Source organism: Rosa rugosa, chromosome 3 (genome assembly GCF_958449725.1).
Source record: "Rosa rugosa chromosome 3, drRosRugo1.1, whole genome shotgun sequence".
In the NCBI taxonomy this organism is placed as follows: Eukaryota; Viridiplantae; Streptophyta; class Magnoliopsida; order Rosales; family Rosaceae; genus Rosa; species Rosa rugosa.
This window is the reverse complement of record NC_084822.1, coordinates 57,528,137-57,545,508: the sequence shown is the minus strand read 5'-3', so window position 1 is coordinate 57,545,508 and position 17,372 is coordinate 57,528,137. Positions and strand designations below refer to the sequence as shown.

Below are 17,372 nucleotides of genomic sequence, written 5' to 3'. Positions count from 1 at the left end.
TAGACAAAACCCATTTGAGTGTGTGACTGTGTGCTCTCACAAACCCACCAACTGGTTCACTCACTCCAATGGAATAGCTAAAAAAGAACCCACCTTTGATAAAAAAGAGCACTACTTTCATACTCACCAACCGCCTCTGTTTTCCGAAACAGAGTAGAGTAGTTTCGTCGTCTCCATCTCTCGGAACTATTCCAATGGAGCGTGCTCGGCGATTGGCGAACCGGGCTTTCGTGAAGCGCTTGGTTTCGGAAGCCAAGCAGTTTCGCCAGAATGAGAGCTCCTCTGCTCTGCTGGGGTCTTCCTCCTCCCCTGTTATGTACACACCTTCAAGGTACGTTTCTTCATTGTCTTCATTCATGCGCACAAATCCCAGATCAGATTCGTTGCTAGGCAAAACTGGTATTGCCGGGTCACAACAGACCCGGTCCATTGCCGTTGAGGCCTTGAAAAACAGTGACACCTTCGCTCGCCGCCATAACTCAGCTACCCCAGATGAGCAGACCAAAATGGCCGAGCTGTGTGGGTTCAACGGCCTCGATTCTCTCATCGATGCCACCGTGCCCAAATCGATTCGTCTTGAATCGATGAAGTTCTCAAAGTTCGATGAGGGGTTGACAGAGAGCCAAATGCTTGAGCACATGAAAGGTTTGGCTTCTAAAAACAAGTTGTTCAAGTCGTATATTGGGATGGGGTACTATAACACTTATGTTCCGCCTGTGATTTTGAGGAACATAATGGAGAATCCAGCTTGGTACACCCAGTACACTCCGTACCAGGCTGAGATTTCTCAGGGCAGGCTTGAGTCTTTGCTCAATTTCCAGACCTTGATCACTGACCTTACTGGCCTTCCCATGTCAAATGCTTCATTACTTGATGAGGGAACCGCAGCTGCCGAAGCAATGGCCATGTGTAACAATATTCAAAAGGGGAAGAAGAAGACTTTTCTTATTGCTAACAATTGTCACCCCCAGACTATTGATATTTGCAAGACTAGAGCTGATGGTTTCGATCTCAAGGTCGTGACCGCGGATCTTAAGGACATTGATTACAAGAGTGGTGACGTTTGTGGTGTGCTTGTTCAGTATCCGGGGACTGAGGGTGAGGTGTTGGACTATGGGGAGTTTATTAAGAATGCTCATGCTAATGGTGTCAAGGTTGTGATGGCGTCTGATCTGTTGGCATTGACACTTTTGAAGCCGCCGGGTGAGTTGGGGGCGGATATTGTGGTGGGTTCTGCTCAGAGGTTTGGTGTGCCGATGGGGTATGGAGGTCCTCATGCAGCATTCCTGGCCACTTCTCAAGAGTACAAGAGGATGATGCCAGGAAGAATTATCGGTGTTAGTGTTGATTCTTCGGGGAAGCCTGCGCTGCGTATGGCCATGCAGACAAGGGAGCAACATATCCGAAGGGACAAGGCTACCAGCAACATTTGCACTGCTCAGGTACAATACTACTTTGTCTTGAACTTGGTCTCTGATTTTTTTATAGTGCTGAGTTGATTTAAGTTTACAATTAGCTGATGGTAGTCTTGACATGATTTTTGTGTTGTATCTGGTTAGCTCACTATTGTTGTTGACACTAGTTTTGTATATTTTATTTTGATTGGAAACTTTGTTATTTTATAGGCTTTACTTGCAAATATGGCTGCTATGTATGCTGTTTATCATGGACCTGAAGGCCTTAAAACCATTTCCCAAAGGGTGCATGGTCTTGCTGGGGCTTTTGCAGTTGGATTAAAGAAACTTGGGACAGCGGAAGTTCAGAGCCTTCCCTTCTTTGACACCGTCAAGGTTACAGTTGGTGATGCACATGCAATTGCTGATGCTGCTGCCAAGAACGGAATTAACTTGAGAGTACTGGACTCAAAAACTGTAAGTTTGTCTGTATTTTTGTATCAATTATTTAACTAAGAGGTCTCCAGGGTATGATGCTCTACTTGATGAGATTACTGAAATACTTACTGCCTTTCAGATCACTGTTTCATTTGATGAAACAACTACCTTGGAGGATGTTGATCAACTTTTCAAAATTTTTGCTTTGGGCAAGCCTGTGAGTATTTTCAGACTTTTATAGACAGATGGTATTTGCAATGGTTATAAACTGCATCCATTGAAGTAATATCTTCCTTTGTATTGTCAGGTCTCTTTTACTGCTGCATCTCTTGCACCAGAAGTAAAGACCGCTATCCCTTCTGGACTAACAAGGGAGACCCCATATCTTACCCACCCAATCTTCAACTCGTATGTCCCTTACCAGATAATCTCAATTCTCAAAATCTACTATGTGAAAACTCCCCTGATTTTCAATTGCTCTCTATTAGGTATCATACTGAGCATGAGTTGCTACGATACATTCACAAGTTGCAGTCTAAGGATCTTTCATTATGCCACAGTATGATTCCATTGGGATCCTGTACAATGAAATTAAATGCAACAACTGAAATGATGCCAGTGACATGGCCTAATTTCTCAGACATTCATCCTTTTGCCCCTACAGAACAAGCTGAGGGTTATCAGGTAATTACAAGTGTTTACTCACTAGTAAATTTAACAAGGTTGCAACTATTAATATTTTCTAAATTTTTTTTGTGTTGTATTCCTTCATACAAATAAATTATTGATATTTTATCTTGTCAAATAATAAAACACAGGAAATGTTCAGAGATTTGGGTGATCTATTGTGTAGCATCACTGGGTTTGACTCTTTCTCATTGCAACCTAATGCCGGAGCTGCTGGAGAGTATGCTGGACTGATGGTTATTCGGGCATATCATTTTGTATGGGCACACTGAGCCTTCTTGTTTCCCTCTTTCTAATATCTATCAGCAAGCATGTGTTGTCAAGCAAAATAATCACTTTAACTTCAGGCTTTTGAGGCTATGACCTACAGTTTATTCTCTTGACTAATCATCCACTAATACCACTGTAGGCAAGAGGGGATCATCACCGCAATGTGTGTATTATACCTGTTTCTGCACACGGTACAAATCCTGCTAGTGCTGCCATGTGTGGAATGAAAATTGTCACTATTGGAACTGATGCTAAGGGAAACATCAACATTGAAGAGCTGAAGAAGGCTGCTGAATCAAACAAGGACAACCTATCAGCTCTTATGGTAAGCATCCTATTCAGCAAGAGGTTTATAAAGACAGAGAAATTATGTAACGTCAACAGGCTTTTGACCATAATTCAAATTCCAGGTGACGTATCCTTCAACTCATGGAGTGTATGAAGAAGGTATTGATGAGATCTGTAAGATAATTCATGACAATGGAGGTCAAGTATACATGGATGGAGCTAACATGAATGCACAGGTCTGTATGTCATCTATTTCTCTGTAAAGGTTATTTTATGGTTGATTTTAGTCTGCTGGTGTTAGATTTAAGTTTCATGGTTGGACTAGGTCTTGCAGATTTAAATACATTTAGCTAAAGTCACATACAAGAGCTATATTCAAGCAACAAATGTTGTATTGGACTAAGTTTTTGTCATTATTTATGGTTAATCTAACAAAGCTTTTTGTTATTACAGGTGGGTCTGACAAGCCCGGGTTGGATTGGAGCTGATGTCTGCCATTTGAACCTCCATAAGACATTTTGCATTCCACACGGAGGCGGTGGTCCTGGCATGGGTCCTATTGGTGTGAAGGCTCACTTGGCACCATACTTGCCTTCCCATCCTGTGGTATAATTCTCTTTACATGTTGAATATTTCATGTAATTCTTCCCTATTAATGTGAATCTTAGCAAATACGAGATTTCGTGAATTTCTGGAGCATATTTTACCTGCATTCATTTCACAATTTCGTGACGATTTCTGGTAATATTTTTTGGCTGGCTATTTTCATCAGTTGAATACTTAAATTTCTAACTTCTGTGCAATCATACTGAAGGTTCCTACTGGTGGAATTCCTGCCCCCGAAAAGTCTCAGCCACTTGGTACCATCTCCGCTGCACCTTGGGGATCTGCACTTATTTTGCCAATATCATATACTTATATAGCTATGATGGGTTCCAAGGGACTCACTGATGCATCAAAGATAGCAATTCTGAATGCAAACTACATGGCAAAGCGCTTGGAGGTACATGCTTGTTCCTTCACTTTTTTTTTTTAGTTTTTGAAGGCCAAAAGCGGATCAGCATAGAAATTTTAGTCTGTTATTTTAGTTTTTGCTCTGTTTGCTCATCTTGTGTCTGTTTTTTTTTTTTTTTTACAGAACTATTACCCCATTCTTTTCCGTGGTGTCAATGGAACCGTTGCCCATGAGTTCATTGTTGACTTGAGAGGCTTTAAGGTATGTATATTTTTAATATGTGCTTCGATTTGTTCACTTCTGCTCATTCTCTGTGTAACTGAACTTGGCTTTTTTACTTTTCTAGAACACTGCTGGAATAGAGCCAGAAGATGTTGCCAAGCGTCTGATGGACTACGGATTTCATGGACCAACAATGTCATGGCCAGTTCCTGGCACTCTCATGATTGAACCAACAGAAAGTGAAAGCAAGGTACACCCCAGAGAAAGAAACTTTTTATCTGCTGTTTCTTTAGGGTTTATAATGACTCGAATGTTACTGGCAGGCTGAGTTGGACAGGTTTTGCGATGCTCTTATCTCCATCAGAGAAGAGATTGGCCAGATCGAGAAAGGAAAAGCTGATATTCACAACAACGTTCTGAAGGTGAGAAAACACACTCATTTCTTCTACAAGGCTATTTACATATTAGCATTGGCAACTACATTTTCACTTGGGCTGAACTAGCAGCACATTGGTACTTCAACATATAAAGCAAAAACACTAAAACGTGTGAATGCAGGGAGCTCCTCACCCATCATCCCTGCTCATGGGAGACACATGGTCAAAGCCATATTCCCGGGAATATGCAGCCTTCCCAGCTTCGTGGCTCCGTTCTTCGAAGTTCTGGCCTACCACAGGTATGCGATTTATACAGAAAGAACTTCTATGTTAGTATGGAAGCTAGCACCATGAACTGTTTGTTGTGCATTCACTTTTCTTTTGCCTTGATCACAATCCGATTGATGCTGAATCTTCTTGACTATTATATCAGGACGTGTTGACAATGTGTATGGTGACCGCAACCTTATCTGCACTCTTCAACCAGAGCCTGTGGAGGAAACAGCAGCAGCAGCCACTGCTTAGTCTTCATCTCCATCCATTGCTCGTCGTCACCACAAAAAGTCTGGTCATGGATAGCACCAAATGAAGTCCACATCTTCCCTTCCCTTCACAAAGAAAAGAAATCATCATCACCTTCTTCCACATTCCCACATTGTACATAATTTTATCCATATCTAAATACACATACAGCCTGCCATAGCTGGTGACATTCATTTCCCTATTATGATGATGACGATTAACTTTTCTAATAACAACTGCTGTTGCTATTTTGCAACTCAGATGTTGTAATTATAATTTCTTCGCTTTTTTTTTTTTTTTTTTTCCCTCGTAGAAAAAAAGAAAAGAAAAAGAGAGACAGATGCATCTCGTCTATGGTTTTCATGACCTTGGAATAGTCTCCAAGCCCTTGTTTTTGGTAATCAAGTTGGTCTAGGATAAACCCGATCCCGGATAACTTCTTATAATAAAGAGTCGGTGTAGTCCCACCTCCACCAGTTAGGATTAATTAACAATTAATTAAGCTAAATTACCACTAAGCTGAGCTTGCGTGTATAAGTTTTAAAAAACAAAGGGGGGAATTTTTTGAACAAAGACATATTATTATGCTATTACTATTGATAACAAACTAGCAATTAGAATCGCCCAACTGCTCAAAAGGACATCCCATATTAAATCGGGAACATACGACATTTAAGAATGGTCAATATAAAAAAAAAAAAAAAAAAACAGCCTGAGCTAAAAGGTTAGCCCACTTTATTAGCCGGACGATTAACATAAATTAAGGAAAAATTAGAAAACCTCTATAACAATACTTTAGCCTCCAAGATCCTTTTTCGGTCTTTTGCACTTTTGAATAGTTTTTTTTTTCCCTACAATTTGCAAAATCATAACAGCTCTATTGTTCAATGGTATCTCCCGAAAAAAAAAAAAATGGTATCTCCCGAAAAAGAATTGGAAAAAAAAAAAATTCTGTAAAATAATACGAGGGTTGATGAACATGTACATATAGTGATAAGGATTCGCTACAACAGAAGTACACGACTTATGATGCACCCGGCGCCCCTATTCCCCACATTGTGTATGAATTTCAACTTCAAGCTTTGACCATCCCATTGCTCCATACGGAGGCTTTGGACCATACCATGCATCAATCGTGATCATGATTAGATCATGGATCACATAGCGACGTATTTACGAATATTTGCATACCACTTCTGTCCTCTTTCTATCCGTCTTATTCTAGCATGTTTACTAATTAGAGATAAAAAATTGGATTGAACAAAGATAAGAAGAGTGACTAGGTTGAAATGTGAAAATAATAATGCATAGTGGTCATATAAAAGATTTCTTTTCGTAGTAACAAAAAAGTCACCGAGTGACTCCTATTTTATTTTTTATGAAGCTTAGTTTTAATGATTACTCAAAAATCTATATACGTGTTACTGTTATCAAACATTGAATCTTATCATATAAAAGTTGCGTAATTCCTTGTTTTAGTACAAATCTAATCATATATGCATTGTTCATCTTTTATGTTTTAATTATATTTTTAGCTAAAGCAATCATAAACATGTATACGTGTCAATGTCGTCGGACGTTAAATAATATTGTGTCGAAGTTGTCTAATTCTCTGTTTCATTACTTAGATATATGGATTGTTCATCTCCTGTTTTTTTCATTATAGTTTTGGCTAAAACAATGATAAACTAAAAAATTTGAGCAAAAAATAAATAAATCATAAACTAAAAATTAAAACTCTACCGAGTACAGACTCCTGTCCTTATTCATTTCGCACCTTAGCTTCACCAAACGCTCAAAAGTTCAATTACGTGTTACCATCGACGGACTCACTTTGCAATTGTTCACTGCTACTAGACCGTATCCACGTACAATAAATACAATATTAACACAGGAGATGTGCAATGCAGTTTCCGGTCATTATATATCACTAAAAACTCCATCCAAAATCAAGCATTGAGCCTCTCCCCTTTCAAATCCATCTTGTTACTAGTAGGGGAGGCAACAAGACCCAACCACTAGATCCCCATCACATCACGCTCAACGGTCTATGATCCAAGAGTGGGTAGGAGTGTCCATGGGAAGGGAGTGAGGAGGAGCATAGTAGAGTAGAAGAAGGTGGTGGGAGAGTCCTTGACTTGTTGGGGTTGAGTCCTAAAAAGTTTAATTTAATGGTTTGTTTAGTTCAAGGGGTTTAATACAGAGCGTGTTGGTGTTGGAGGGAATGGCAAGGGGGTGGAGAGAGAGAGCGGTTAAATATAAGTCCTTCCTCTCCCTCTCTCTCTTTCTTTCTCTCTCTCTCTCTCTAAAGGCGGTGGTAGCTTGACGAAGAAGAAGGGTGCGCAGGTTAAGCGAATCTACTTTGTTTCTAGTGGGGGGGGCGTAGCTTAGTTTAATCCAGTAGACACACAAAGAGAAAGAGAGAAAGAGAGAGAGAGAGAGAGAGAGTTTTTCAATTTTTAATTTTTTTTTTTTTCCTCCATTGATGATCTTCGATGTCGAAGATGAAGCACCTACTGAGAAAGCTTCACATCGGCGGGGACCAGAGGCTGGCGGAGACGACGGCCGCGGTGGCCCCGCCGGTGGTGGCGAGTCCGGGGACGGCGAATCTCAACCCGACGGCGTCGTCACCGGCGTCGTCGTCGTCGGGGTCGGCGACAATGGGAAGAATCGCGGCGTTGGAGTCGGTGAGTGATCGGACGTCTGGCGACGGCGGGGGGAGCGGGAGTGGCGGAGGAGGCGTGGATTTCAATTTCTTGGAGGAGGAGTTTCAGGTACAGTTGGCCCTAGCGATTAGCGCTTCCGATCCCGATTCGCGCGACGACCCCGAGACGGCTCAGATCGACGCCGCGAAACGGATTAGCCTCGGCTGCGCGGCGACGTCGCTCGCCGACGCACAAGCCCCTTTTCAGATGCTTTCGCTTCGCTACTGGGTAAGCTCTTTTCGAATGAATTGAATTTCGTAGGGTTTCGTTATTTTGATGCATTCGACGAGTTTATCTGCGCCAATTGAGAGTGGATCAGGTTTTGTTTGCAAAACTTTCGATACTAGTGATTTGCATTTCGTAGAGGAGATAGCAATGGCGTTAGGATTGTGGTTAAATGGAGTTGCATAGCTGAATTGTAGATTACGGTTCCATTTTAGTTAACAATTTCCTGGTTAAATGGTGTTAGGTGTGTGCCTGCTGTTAATTATGGGATTCTACTCGGTTATTAAGTCGAAAAGAATGTTGTAGATAAAAAGATTGCATTGCATACCAGTATAAGTGACAAGGATCAATCATGGAAGGTTTAAACGTGCATTTTTTTGCATGTTTGTATGATGAACATTTGTAAATGATGTATCCGGTTCTTTAATATTTTGTCAATTCTGAGGAAAGTGGGTTCTTAATAATCTCATTTCTGTGTTATGATGCAGAGCCATAATGTTGTAGATTATAATGAAAAAGTGGTGGATGGATTTTACGATGTGTATGGAATTACCTCGAATTCATTTAGACAAGGGAAGATGCCATTGTTGGTGGAATTTCGAGCGGTATCGGTTTCAGATAATGTCGACTACGATGTCATATTAGTTAACCGTTTTGTTGATACTGAACTGCAACAACTCGAGAAAAGAGCATATGCTGCATCTCTAGAGTCGGGGATTTCTCAACATGGTCTACTTTTAAGTGGCTTGATTCAGAAGATTGCTGATATTGTTGTTGATAGAATGGGTGGTCCAGTTGGAGATGCGGATGAGATTTTAAGAAGGTGGAAAATAAGGAGGCATGAGTTGCGGAGTTCAATGAACACTATCATTCTTCCCCTCGGAAAAATTGATGTTGGACTTTCACGCCACCGGGCCCTGCTCTTTAAGGTTGTGACAGATTTTAAAGCTCACCTTAATTGTCAATCTGAATCATTGGCAAATTATGTGCACCATTCAACTTATCTAGCATGTTGTTACTTTTTTTCCCTTTCAAAATCTGACTATAGTCCCATTGTTTTTTCCTTTTGAAAATTGGTCATTACCTTATGCTTAAGTCTTATGGAGGTTTTCTAGGCCTTTGAAGGAATTTTTGCCGTAGTTAATTCTTTCTTGCCTCTGGTTTTAGGTATTAGCTGATAAGATAAATCTTCCATGTATGCTGGTCAAAGGTAGCTACTACACTGGTACTGATGATGGAGCTGTAAACTTGATTAAAATTGATAGTGGAATTGGAAGGTAAGGTCCTCTTAACTCTTGATCTATCTTTATGCATAATTTTCTGGTGAAACTGATTCGTTAAGTTTTCTGTTTTACATGTATTCTCTGCATTAATGTTCATTTGATGCCCATCTAGTTTTAAGCTGTTAGGATTTGAATTTATGATCATGTTTAAATGAGAATAATAGAATCAAAGGTACATGCGATTTGTTTTTGCCTTGCTCGTACAATTCCATTCACATTGATGCATGCTTAAAATTTTCTGAAACTGTTATTGATCTGAGTGAATGTGTTTGCCATACTATGCAGCGAATATATTATTGATCTGATGGGTGCTCCTGGAACACTAATTCCTGCTGAGGTACCTACTAGTCAGCTCCCAAATTCTTTTTTTGCCATAAGGAGCTTTCAAGATCCCACAGAAATGCCTACAGAGTTGCCCAAAGATCTGTGTTTACTACAAGCTGAGGGAACTGGAATGTCGGCAGCTCCACCTGGTCTTGAAAGAGCTTCCACATTTGGCAGCTCAAGGTCAGAAGAAGCATCATATGCAGGTGTTCAAACAAAAGATGACCAAAGAAGCGTCGTGGATGAAAATCAAATTGAGATTCTTAAAAGTGAGCTTGAGACTCCTCTTAAAAGTAAATCATGTGGAAGTTCATCAGGCCCATCTGGGAAAGCTACATCTGCACAAAAAAGAAAAGTGAAAAATGTATCAAGGTATGTCATCAGTGCCGCAAAGAACCCAGAATTTGCACAGAAACTACATGCTGTCTTGTTGGAGAGCGGTGCATCACCTCCTCCCGACTTATTTTCAGATATGAATCCTCAATACCTAAATGAAGGTCAATTGCTTGGACAAATCCATGCAAATGGGGAACTTGTAGATGAGGGGGTGGTTCATGATTATCTGGTTAAACTATTATCAAGCAGTGATCAATCCTCTGCCGTGGATGTAGCTGAGCAACGGAATGAGTGGAGGACCAATTCTTTACTCTCTGATAATGTTGATGAGGGATTTGTAATGGTTTCTGGCAGAACTAGTGAAACAACCCAGATTGGTGCTATAAATTTAGATCCTGCTTTTGGTAATCCCCCAAGAATGAATGCAGAAGCTTTTCATGAGGAGAAAATTCATGATATATCTATGGTCTCTGGAACAACTTCTGCTAACACTCAATTGGGCAAAGAATCTGTTGCTCAATCAACACAAACAGCCAATAGCAGCCTGAATGCTGCTTGGGATAGTCACGTTGATAGGTACCCAGCGTTGGGAGAAGTTGCGGAGTGGGAAATTCTATGGGAGGATCTTCAGATTGGAGAGCGCATTGGCATTGGTAAGAATCCATGTGGTCGCTTAAATCTCACATTCGTTCTTAGAAATAGGCTCACTTGAATTTCTTGTCTTATAGGTTCATATGGTGAGGTATATCATGCAGATTGGAATGGCACTGTAAGTATTCTTCTTATTGCTCATTTTTAATCTTATTCCTTGTTATTGTTAGTGGTTAGACATGGAGCATTAACAGGCAATATTATGTTAACGGTTTGATCACAACAAAAATGCTAAAATTTGCAACACCCTTTTTTGAAAAGAAAAAAGTAATAATAGTAATGATGAACTTATTATCATCATATTTTGCTGCTTGGTTTTCTTTTTGAACAAGAACTGTTGATGGCATTACCACATGAGACTGATAATTCTAGCATATGGCAATGGTTCTTTGTTCTTTCATTGGAAAGTCGTTTATCGGTCTGTGTTGACTTTTGAATTACAGGAAGTAGCTGTGAAGAAATTTTTAGATCAAGATTTTTCGGGTGATGCATTGGTTCAGTTTAGATGTGAAGTAAGCAGCAAAACCTAAAAGAAAAGCAGCAAGCCTTAACTTTTTCTGTATCATATTTGTTGATTTATAGAAGCCTAGATAGGAGTTGGTTTGATATCAGTGTTTCCTACTTTGTTTCTGCAGGTAGAGATCATGTTAAGACTTCGACATCCAAATGTTGTGCTTTTCATGGGCGCTGTTACTCGCCCTCCCCATTTCTCCATCCTGACAGAGTTTCTTCCCAGGTTGATTTTTAATTCTTATATACATATACATACACTGATATACATGTAATTTAAAGTACGAGGAAGAAAATAATGATGTAGAACATAAATCTTACCTTTTCTACTACCAACGTAAGACTTGTAGCAACTGAGTCTTTCCGTTACCTTTCCGATACCTGTTATGTCTTATTCTCTTGTTTTGACACTTGAACTTTCACTGGGTACAGGGGTAGCTTATACCGATTACTGCATCGTCCAAATTCTCAACTTGATGAAAAGAGGCGAATGCGAATGGCTCTTGATGTGGTAAAAACCTTCTTCATTTGTTTATCTATTTATTTATTATTTTTTATTATTCTGGTCTTTTTTTGATTTCTTAAGCAAATCTCCCTATATTTATGCAGGCGAAGGGAATGAATTACCTCCACACCAGCAATCCTACAGTTGTGCATCGAGACCTTAAGTCTCCAAATCTCCTTGTTGATAAGAATTGGAATGTGAAGGTCAATTTCAATACCAACACTTACATTCTCAAGTTCCTTTCAGTTTCTATACTTTCTTCTTTCAATCAACATAGAATGAAATATCTACCGACGGCAGAAGAGTTGATTTTTTCCCCTAAATATCTTGTTTGTTCAGGTTTGTGACTTTGGGTTGTCACGTACGAAGCACCACACTTATCTGTCCTCAAAGTCCACTGCTGGAACGGTAATACTAGTTAAGAGTGAATTTTCAAGACAATATCTATCTGTTTATCCCCTCATGTTGGCATAACCATCCTGATGGTCTCTTTGTTTAAAGAACAAAACCTTAATAGGTGCCTTTTTGTTTTCTATGCTGATTGTGTACTGTTGGGAGTGCAGCCGGAATGGATGGCACCGGAAGTTTTAAGGAATGAATTAGCTAACGAGAAGTAAGTTGCTTGAAGGTGGTTTAGCTGGAAATTTTACTCTTCAGCCCTCATTACAATCAGCTTTGCTTGCTTGCAGGTGTGATGTGTACAGTTTTGGTGTGATATTATGGGAATTGACTACTTGCTGTATCCCATGGAAAGGATTGAACCCAATGCAGGTTGTTGGAGCTGTTGGATTCCAAAATAGGCGTCTTGAAATTCCGGATGACGTTGACCCAGTGGTTGCCGAGATAATACGTGATTGTTGGCAAACGTAAGTTTCAAATTCTATATGCAAACTATAGGTTTGGGAAATACTGAGTCTCAGGGGCCAAGTTGTTTCTTTAATTACTTGCCCCCCGTAATTATAGTAACAGCATATTACAATAGTCGGACATATGATTTATTCACCGTGTGAAGTCTAATTACCACTGTTTTGCTTTTTCTGCAGAGAGCCAAATCTACGGCCTTCTTTCTCCCAGCTCATGGTCCGACTCAAGCGTCTTCAACGGCTTGTTGGAAGAACGAACTCTGCAAATCAAATGACTCGATAACCCAAAAAAAAAAAAAAAAAAAAACAATGTTTTACTGTGAGAATAATTGAAAATGGTCCTTGTCTCAAAGAGCCGGGGCAGCAGAAGTTCTTCTCTTCGATGCGAAGAAAAAAGAGAGAATGCTGGTTTGGGGAAGTGTTGGCTCAGTCGAAGTGGGGGCTCAGCACAGCCAAAATGAAGATCAGTCTTTATTGAACAGAGTGGACATCCTCCTAATTAAAACTGCACAAGGGCAGTGGAGGTGTGCCATTGAAGATGAGTCTTCAGTAGTGATAGTAAGGTTGTATCAGCCAAATTGTAAGAAATTTCCTTGAAAAAAAAAAGTAGGACAAAAAAAAAAGAAAAAAGCTGAAAAGAAAGGAAGAAAGAAATTAATAATTCTTAATTGTATTACTGTAGAGATCCTATTCGGGAATTGTAAACATATGATCTCTGCATGTTATTGTGAAAAGAGCAAGTACATTCGGAAAAAAAAAAAATGAAAAAAAAATATTAATGTGCACTGCCATTGTTTCGGTCTAATTTCTCCAAGTTCTGTAGGGTATTAAGAATCGTCTATTGTATATCAGATACATGAAGCAAACTAATTTGAGTTTAGACAGAAAAAACAGACTAGTTCGATTTTTGATTTAGATTTAGAGGTAGACCGATTATGCTTTATTGTTGGCGCTTCTCATTTGTCATTGAATTATACAACTTGGCTAAAACTATCTCATTAACTGGAGAAGATAGAGAGCAAGTGAAACAGAGTGCACAGTGAGGCCACCATGGCCACTGCACTTGGTACACACAACCCCAAATTTCCTCTTGCCAATCTCTCCAATCCCAAACCCCAGACTTCGCCACCGCCACCGTCACAACCACTGCTACCGAACCAAAATACCCTTCTCGTCGTGGTTCTGAAACGGTGGCCCAGCAACCATTGCAATGACAGGGCACTTAATGCTTGTAATGGTTCTGGAACACCGAGTTTTATGTTTTGAGTCACATTCTCAAAATAGAAGATGTGAGATTCTTTAGGCATTTTGAATTTTCACTAAAAGATGTGCCATATGAGAATTCCCCCATTTACCAGAGGAAATTGTTCATGTCTGTAAAAATATGTTTACGGTAGCACACAAGTCTGCCATGTATACAGAAACCCTCTTGATATTTCAAAAGCTTAATGACAACGATTAGGCTTAAATGTTTGAATAAAAGAAAAGAAAAGAAATTTCCTGCTTCACTGATTTCTTGTTCATTTCCTACAGAGAGCCCCATTTAGGACTTGATGCGCAGAAGTTCAAGAGCTTCACCGGCATGCAAGTTTTTGGAAAGTCTGAGCTTCCTGTACTCTTCGTGAGTGACAGGGACATACAGACGGGGGTGATCCGAATCAACAAATTCTGGTGGGGCTTCCACTGCTTCCTCCTTCGGTCCCAACAGAAATGAAGCAATGGAGACTCGAATGGTGGCTTCCCTGCATTGAACTCTATGCTTGACATTGCACAGCCTCCCATTGCTCCATGCCTTAATTTAAATACCAGCAACAACAAGATGCATGTAAGAATAAGAATTTTGGCTTATCCTACCTAATGAAAAGCAAATTAGCAAAAGTTAATCACAACATAATTTATGTTTAGTCATTTACCTACCTTAGCCGTGTCTCCAAGATTGACAATGAGAGTGCCTGGATAAGGATCAACTGGTACAAAAGCACCAGATTTGTCCATTACTTCAAGACCTCCAACATTTTCATCATCTTGAAGAATTGTCAGAAATCCCGCATCTGTGTGTATTTGAACACCGGAAGATCCAACGGATTCAGGAGTGAAGTTGTATTTGTTGATCCTAAACTGGCAAGCCCATCCCTTCAGAAAATCACTCCACAATCCGAGACTCTCTGCCAACTTATGCCCTATATCCACCATCTGCTCATAAACTGCTCCTGCATACTTCTCGATCACCTCTCTGCACATTCAATAACATACCAAATTCAGCAGAACACTTCAAATAATGTACATAACACATGACTCCAGCAGCTAGACAATCATCAAAATATGAAGAATAAGTAGAAATATGATGGAGTTAGCAAAGCAGCCCTGGCAAACCTCTGGTAGGAAGAAGCATGCAACTGAGAGCAAAAGGTCTGCACAGCCTGAGATGAGCCCAAGTCATAGAGACCTAAAGCCTCATAGAGCGGGTTGACCTTGCTCGGTGCCATGTAGCCACTGCCAGCTATGACATCAGTGTTGTTCTTCTTGATCTCCATGGGCAGATCAAGGAGAGATCTTACCACTATCTTCATCTCTGCCATCAGAGGCAATGGGATCTTGTGGTTGAGGAGCCGGAAGCAACCCCATTCCTCTGATGCTAACCTAAGCTTATCGTACTCACCAGAAGCAGGAAACTGACTCAGATCAATCACTGGAATTGGATTTGCCATTTCTCTTCACCTTTGAATACTCTCTCTTTAATTCTCTGGCTGAATACTCACTTTCTCTGGCTATATATGGAACTAAGTTTGGGACAGTTCAACTTATAGTCGATTAGTCAGTCATTCTTTTCTTTATTGGGATTAACGTGATATCTTGGAATTTCTTCTCATCGTTCCTGCATTGGTAAAAGCTGAACTAACACGCCGGCGAAAGAGCAAGAAACTCTAGCACGACATTTTCTGATTTGAATCAAGGCACCTAATGCCATTCCCATCATTCTTTTTCCTAAATAAGCTGCAGGACAAGCTCGTCTCCTAACACCAAACGGAATCATCGTGAACCCTTCACTTCGGCATCGGATATATTGATGCCACTTTTTAAATTTCTTCTGATTACTACAGTATCGCTCTTAATTAGAACCCTTGCCAAAAAGCTCTCGTGTTTCTTGTACTTTTAATTTTCTTCTGATGACAGTGGCTTCCTCTTGTACTTTTCACCTGCATATGGCAATGACGGATTCAAAATGCATAGGATGGGAGTTTTCCCACGCTACCTCTTTAGGCAAACTAGCTTCTAGCCAAGAATTAGTTAGTTGCTGCAGGATGAAGACTACAAGTTAAAGCCAAAAGTGAAAGATGCTCGAGCAGAATGAATGTTAGTACTTAGTACACTTACTGGAAAATATTGGAAAACAGAGAAAACCAACTTTTACGCCACAGTGCATCTATAGCTTAAACTTCCACTCACTTCTGAGGCAATCAATCTTACTTTCTGCCTATGTACCTAAGTCTAGATTAAAAGCATTGGTGCACATTTTTGACCCCATGCCAGTACATGCACCTTCTCCCTTTTGGTCTTTCGTTCTCACCTGCTAATTCACTTCCGAAACAAAAAAAATAAGAAACCTCCACGAGATGAAAGTTTTTGAAGAAATTAAATTCCTTAGATTTTCCGGTCAAAATATAATTAATCAGCTTGACAAGGATGGGTACGAATATCAACGTACTAGAGTAGTTCATATTCTCTTATTTTTCTTCTTCTTCTTCATCATATTCCTTACACCCCACTTTTACTTTTACAAATCTACGGCCTTCTTTTTCGCACCTCATGGTCCGACTCAAAGCGTCTTCAATGGCTTGTTGGAAGAACGAACTCTGCAAATCAAATGACTCGATGACCCAAAAAAAAAAAAAAAAAACTATTGTGAAATTAACTGAAATTGTTCCTTGTCTCAATGAGCCAGGGCAACAGAAGTTTTTGTCTTCGATGCAAAGAAAAAAAGAATGTTGGATTGGGAAGTGTTGGCTCAGTCGAAGTGGGGGCTCAGCACAGCCAAAGTGAAGATCTGTTAGTGGATATGCTCCTAATTAGAACTGCAAAACGGTCAACGGCACTGGAGGTGTGCCATTGAAGATGAGTCTTCAGTAGTGATGGTAAGGGTGTATCAGCCAAATTGTAAGAAATTTCCTAGGAAAAAAAAATTAGGACAAAAAAAAACAAAACTGAAAAGAAAGGAAGAAAGAAATTAATAATTCTTAATTGTACCACTGTAGAGATCCTATGTGAGAATTTTAAACTAATGATCTCTACATACTATTGTGAAACAAGCAAGTACATTCGTATTTATATGCAGTAGTCTAAATTCTCAAGTATTAGGAATTGTTCCTGTCCTTATTTTGTTTATTTTGCTCGGTTATCTCACATTTGTTGATTTACCTCTAGAAATATAATTAGGTATGCATATTTTACTAAGAATGCGTCTGTGTATCCTGCATTTTAAAATTGAATAGATGATGAATCTCATTAGCTATCCCATAAACTTATCTCAATTGTTTTTTTTTTTTTTTTTTGAAAAAAAACCCCACCCCATTCCCCTCCCACCCTTGATGGGGCTCGAACTCCTAACCTCTTATATATGAGACCAAAGCGGCAAAGCCTTACCACCCCACCAAACACACACCCCCTATCTCAATTGTGTAACATAATGTAATTTAAAAAAAAAAAAAGAAAAAAAAAAAGAAACAATGTCTACTGTATAATCAACCATGTATGAAACATATACAAATCGTACCTAAAATATACTAATTTGATTTTCAATTTAATTCGATTTCGATTTA

At 39.7% G+C, this 17,372-nt stretch overlaps 3 protein-coding genes across 3 annotated transcripts; 2 read left to right on the top strand and 1 right to left on the bottom strand.

Annotated features, from left to right (window-relative positions):
• Positions 1–5,411, top strand: LOC133741530 (glycine dehydrogenase (decarboxylating), mitochondrial). The gene is made up of 15 exons (XM_062169407.1): positions 1–1,442; positions 1,626–1,871; positions 1,972–2,049; positions 2,140–2,240; positions 2,321–2,516; positions 2,651–2,776; positions 2,929–3,114; positions 3,200–3,313; positions 3,531–3,683; positions 3,892–4,080; positions 4,216–4,293; positions 4,379–4,504; positions 4,578–4,676; positions 4,813–4,930; positions 5,065–5,411. Exons 1-15 carry the CDS (start codon positions 195–197, stop codon positions 5,154–5,156), a joined length of 3,150 nt encoding a protein of 1,049 aa, XP_062025391.1. The 5' UTR covers positions 1–194; the 3' UTR covers positions 5,157–5,411.
• A 1,709-nt stretch (positions 5,412–7,120) lies between these two features.
• LOC133735954 (probable serine/threonine-protein kinase SIS8) lies at positions 7,121–12,865 on the top strand. The gene is made up of 13 exons (XM_062163395.1): positions 7,121–8,086; positions 8,572–9,012; positions 9,251–9,360; positions 9,652–10,679; positions 10,755–10,795; positions 11,121–11,189; positions 11,313–11,413; positions 11,620–11,698; positions 11,797–11,895; positions 12,032–12,100; positions 12,256–12,305; positions 12,382–12,558; positions 12,736–12,865. Exons 1-13 carry the CDS (start codon positions 7,649–7,651, stop codon positions 12,836–12,838), a joined length of 2,805 nt encoding a protein of 934 aa, XP_062019379.1. The 5' UTR covers positions 7,121–7,648; the 3' UTR covers positions 12,839–12,865.
• Positions 12,866–13,893: 1,028 nt separating this feature from the next.
• Positions 13,894–15,315, bottom strand: LOC133741397 (2-oxoglutarate-dependent dioxygenase DAO-like). Its single transcript, XM_062169302.1, has 3 exons — positions 14,929–15,315; positions 14,473–14,788; positions 13,894–14,347 (listed from the first exon to the last, which is right to left on the bottom strand). The coding sequence occupies exons 1-3, from the start codon at positions 15,261–15,263 to the stop codon at positions 14,099–14,101; spliced, it is 900 nt and encodes a 299-aa protein (XP_062025286.1). The 5' UTR covers positions 15,264–15,315; the 3' UTR covers positions 13,894–14,098.
• Positions 15,316–17,372: the final 2,057 nt, after the last annotated feature.

Excerpts from the sequence above, each read along its gene's own strand:
- LOC133741530 (XM_062169407.1), top strand. The coding sequence starts at position 195 with ATGGAGCGTGCTCGGCGATTGGCGAACCGGGCTTTCGTGAAGCGCTTG. Across the intron at positions 2,517-2,650 it reads AACAAGCTGAGGGTTATCAG|GAAATGTTCAGAGATTTGGG; the intron begins GTAATTACAAGT and ends AATAAAACACAG. Across the intron at positions 4,677-4,812 it reads TTCACAACAACGTTCTGAAG|GGAGCTCCTCACCCATCATC; the intron begins GTGAGAAAACAC and ends GTGTGAATGCAG.
- LOC133735954 (XM_062163395.1), top strand. The coding sequence starts at position 7,649 with ATGTCGAAGATGAAGCACCTACTGAGAAAGCTTCACATCGGCGGGGAC. Across the intron at positions 12,101-12,255 it reads CAAAGTCCACTGCTGGAACG|CCGGAATGGATGGCACCGGA; the intron begins GTAATACTAGTT and ends TTGGGAGTGCAG. Across the intron at positions 12,559-12,735 it reads ATACGTGATTGTTGGCAAAC|AGAGCCAAATCTACGGCCTT; the intron begins GTAAGTTTCAAA and ends CTTTTTCTGCAG.
- LOC133741397 (XM_062169302.1), bottom strand. The coding sequence starts at position 15,263 with ATGGCAAATCCAATTCCAGTGATTGATCTGAGTCAGTTTCCTGCTTCT. Across the intron at positions 14,789-14,928 it reads CATGCTTCTTCCTACCAGAG|AGAGGTGATCGAGAAGTATG; the intron begins GTTTGCCAGGGC and ends TTGAATGTGCAG. Across the intron at positions 14,348-14,472 it reads ATCTTGGAGACACGGCTAAG|GCATGGAGCAATGGGAGGCT; the intron begins GTAGGTAAATGA and ends ATTTAAATTAAG.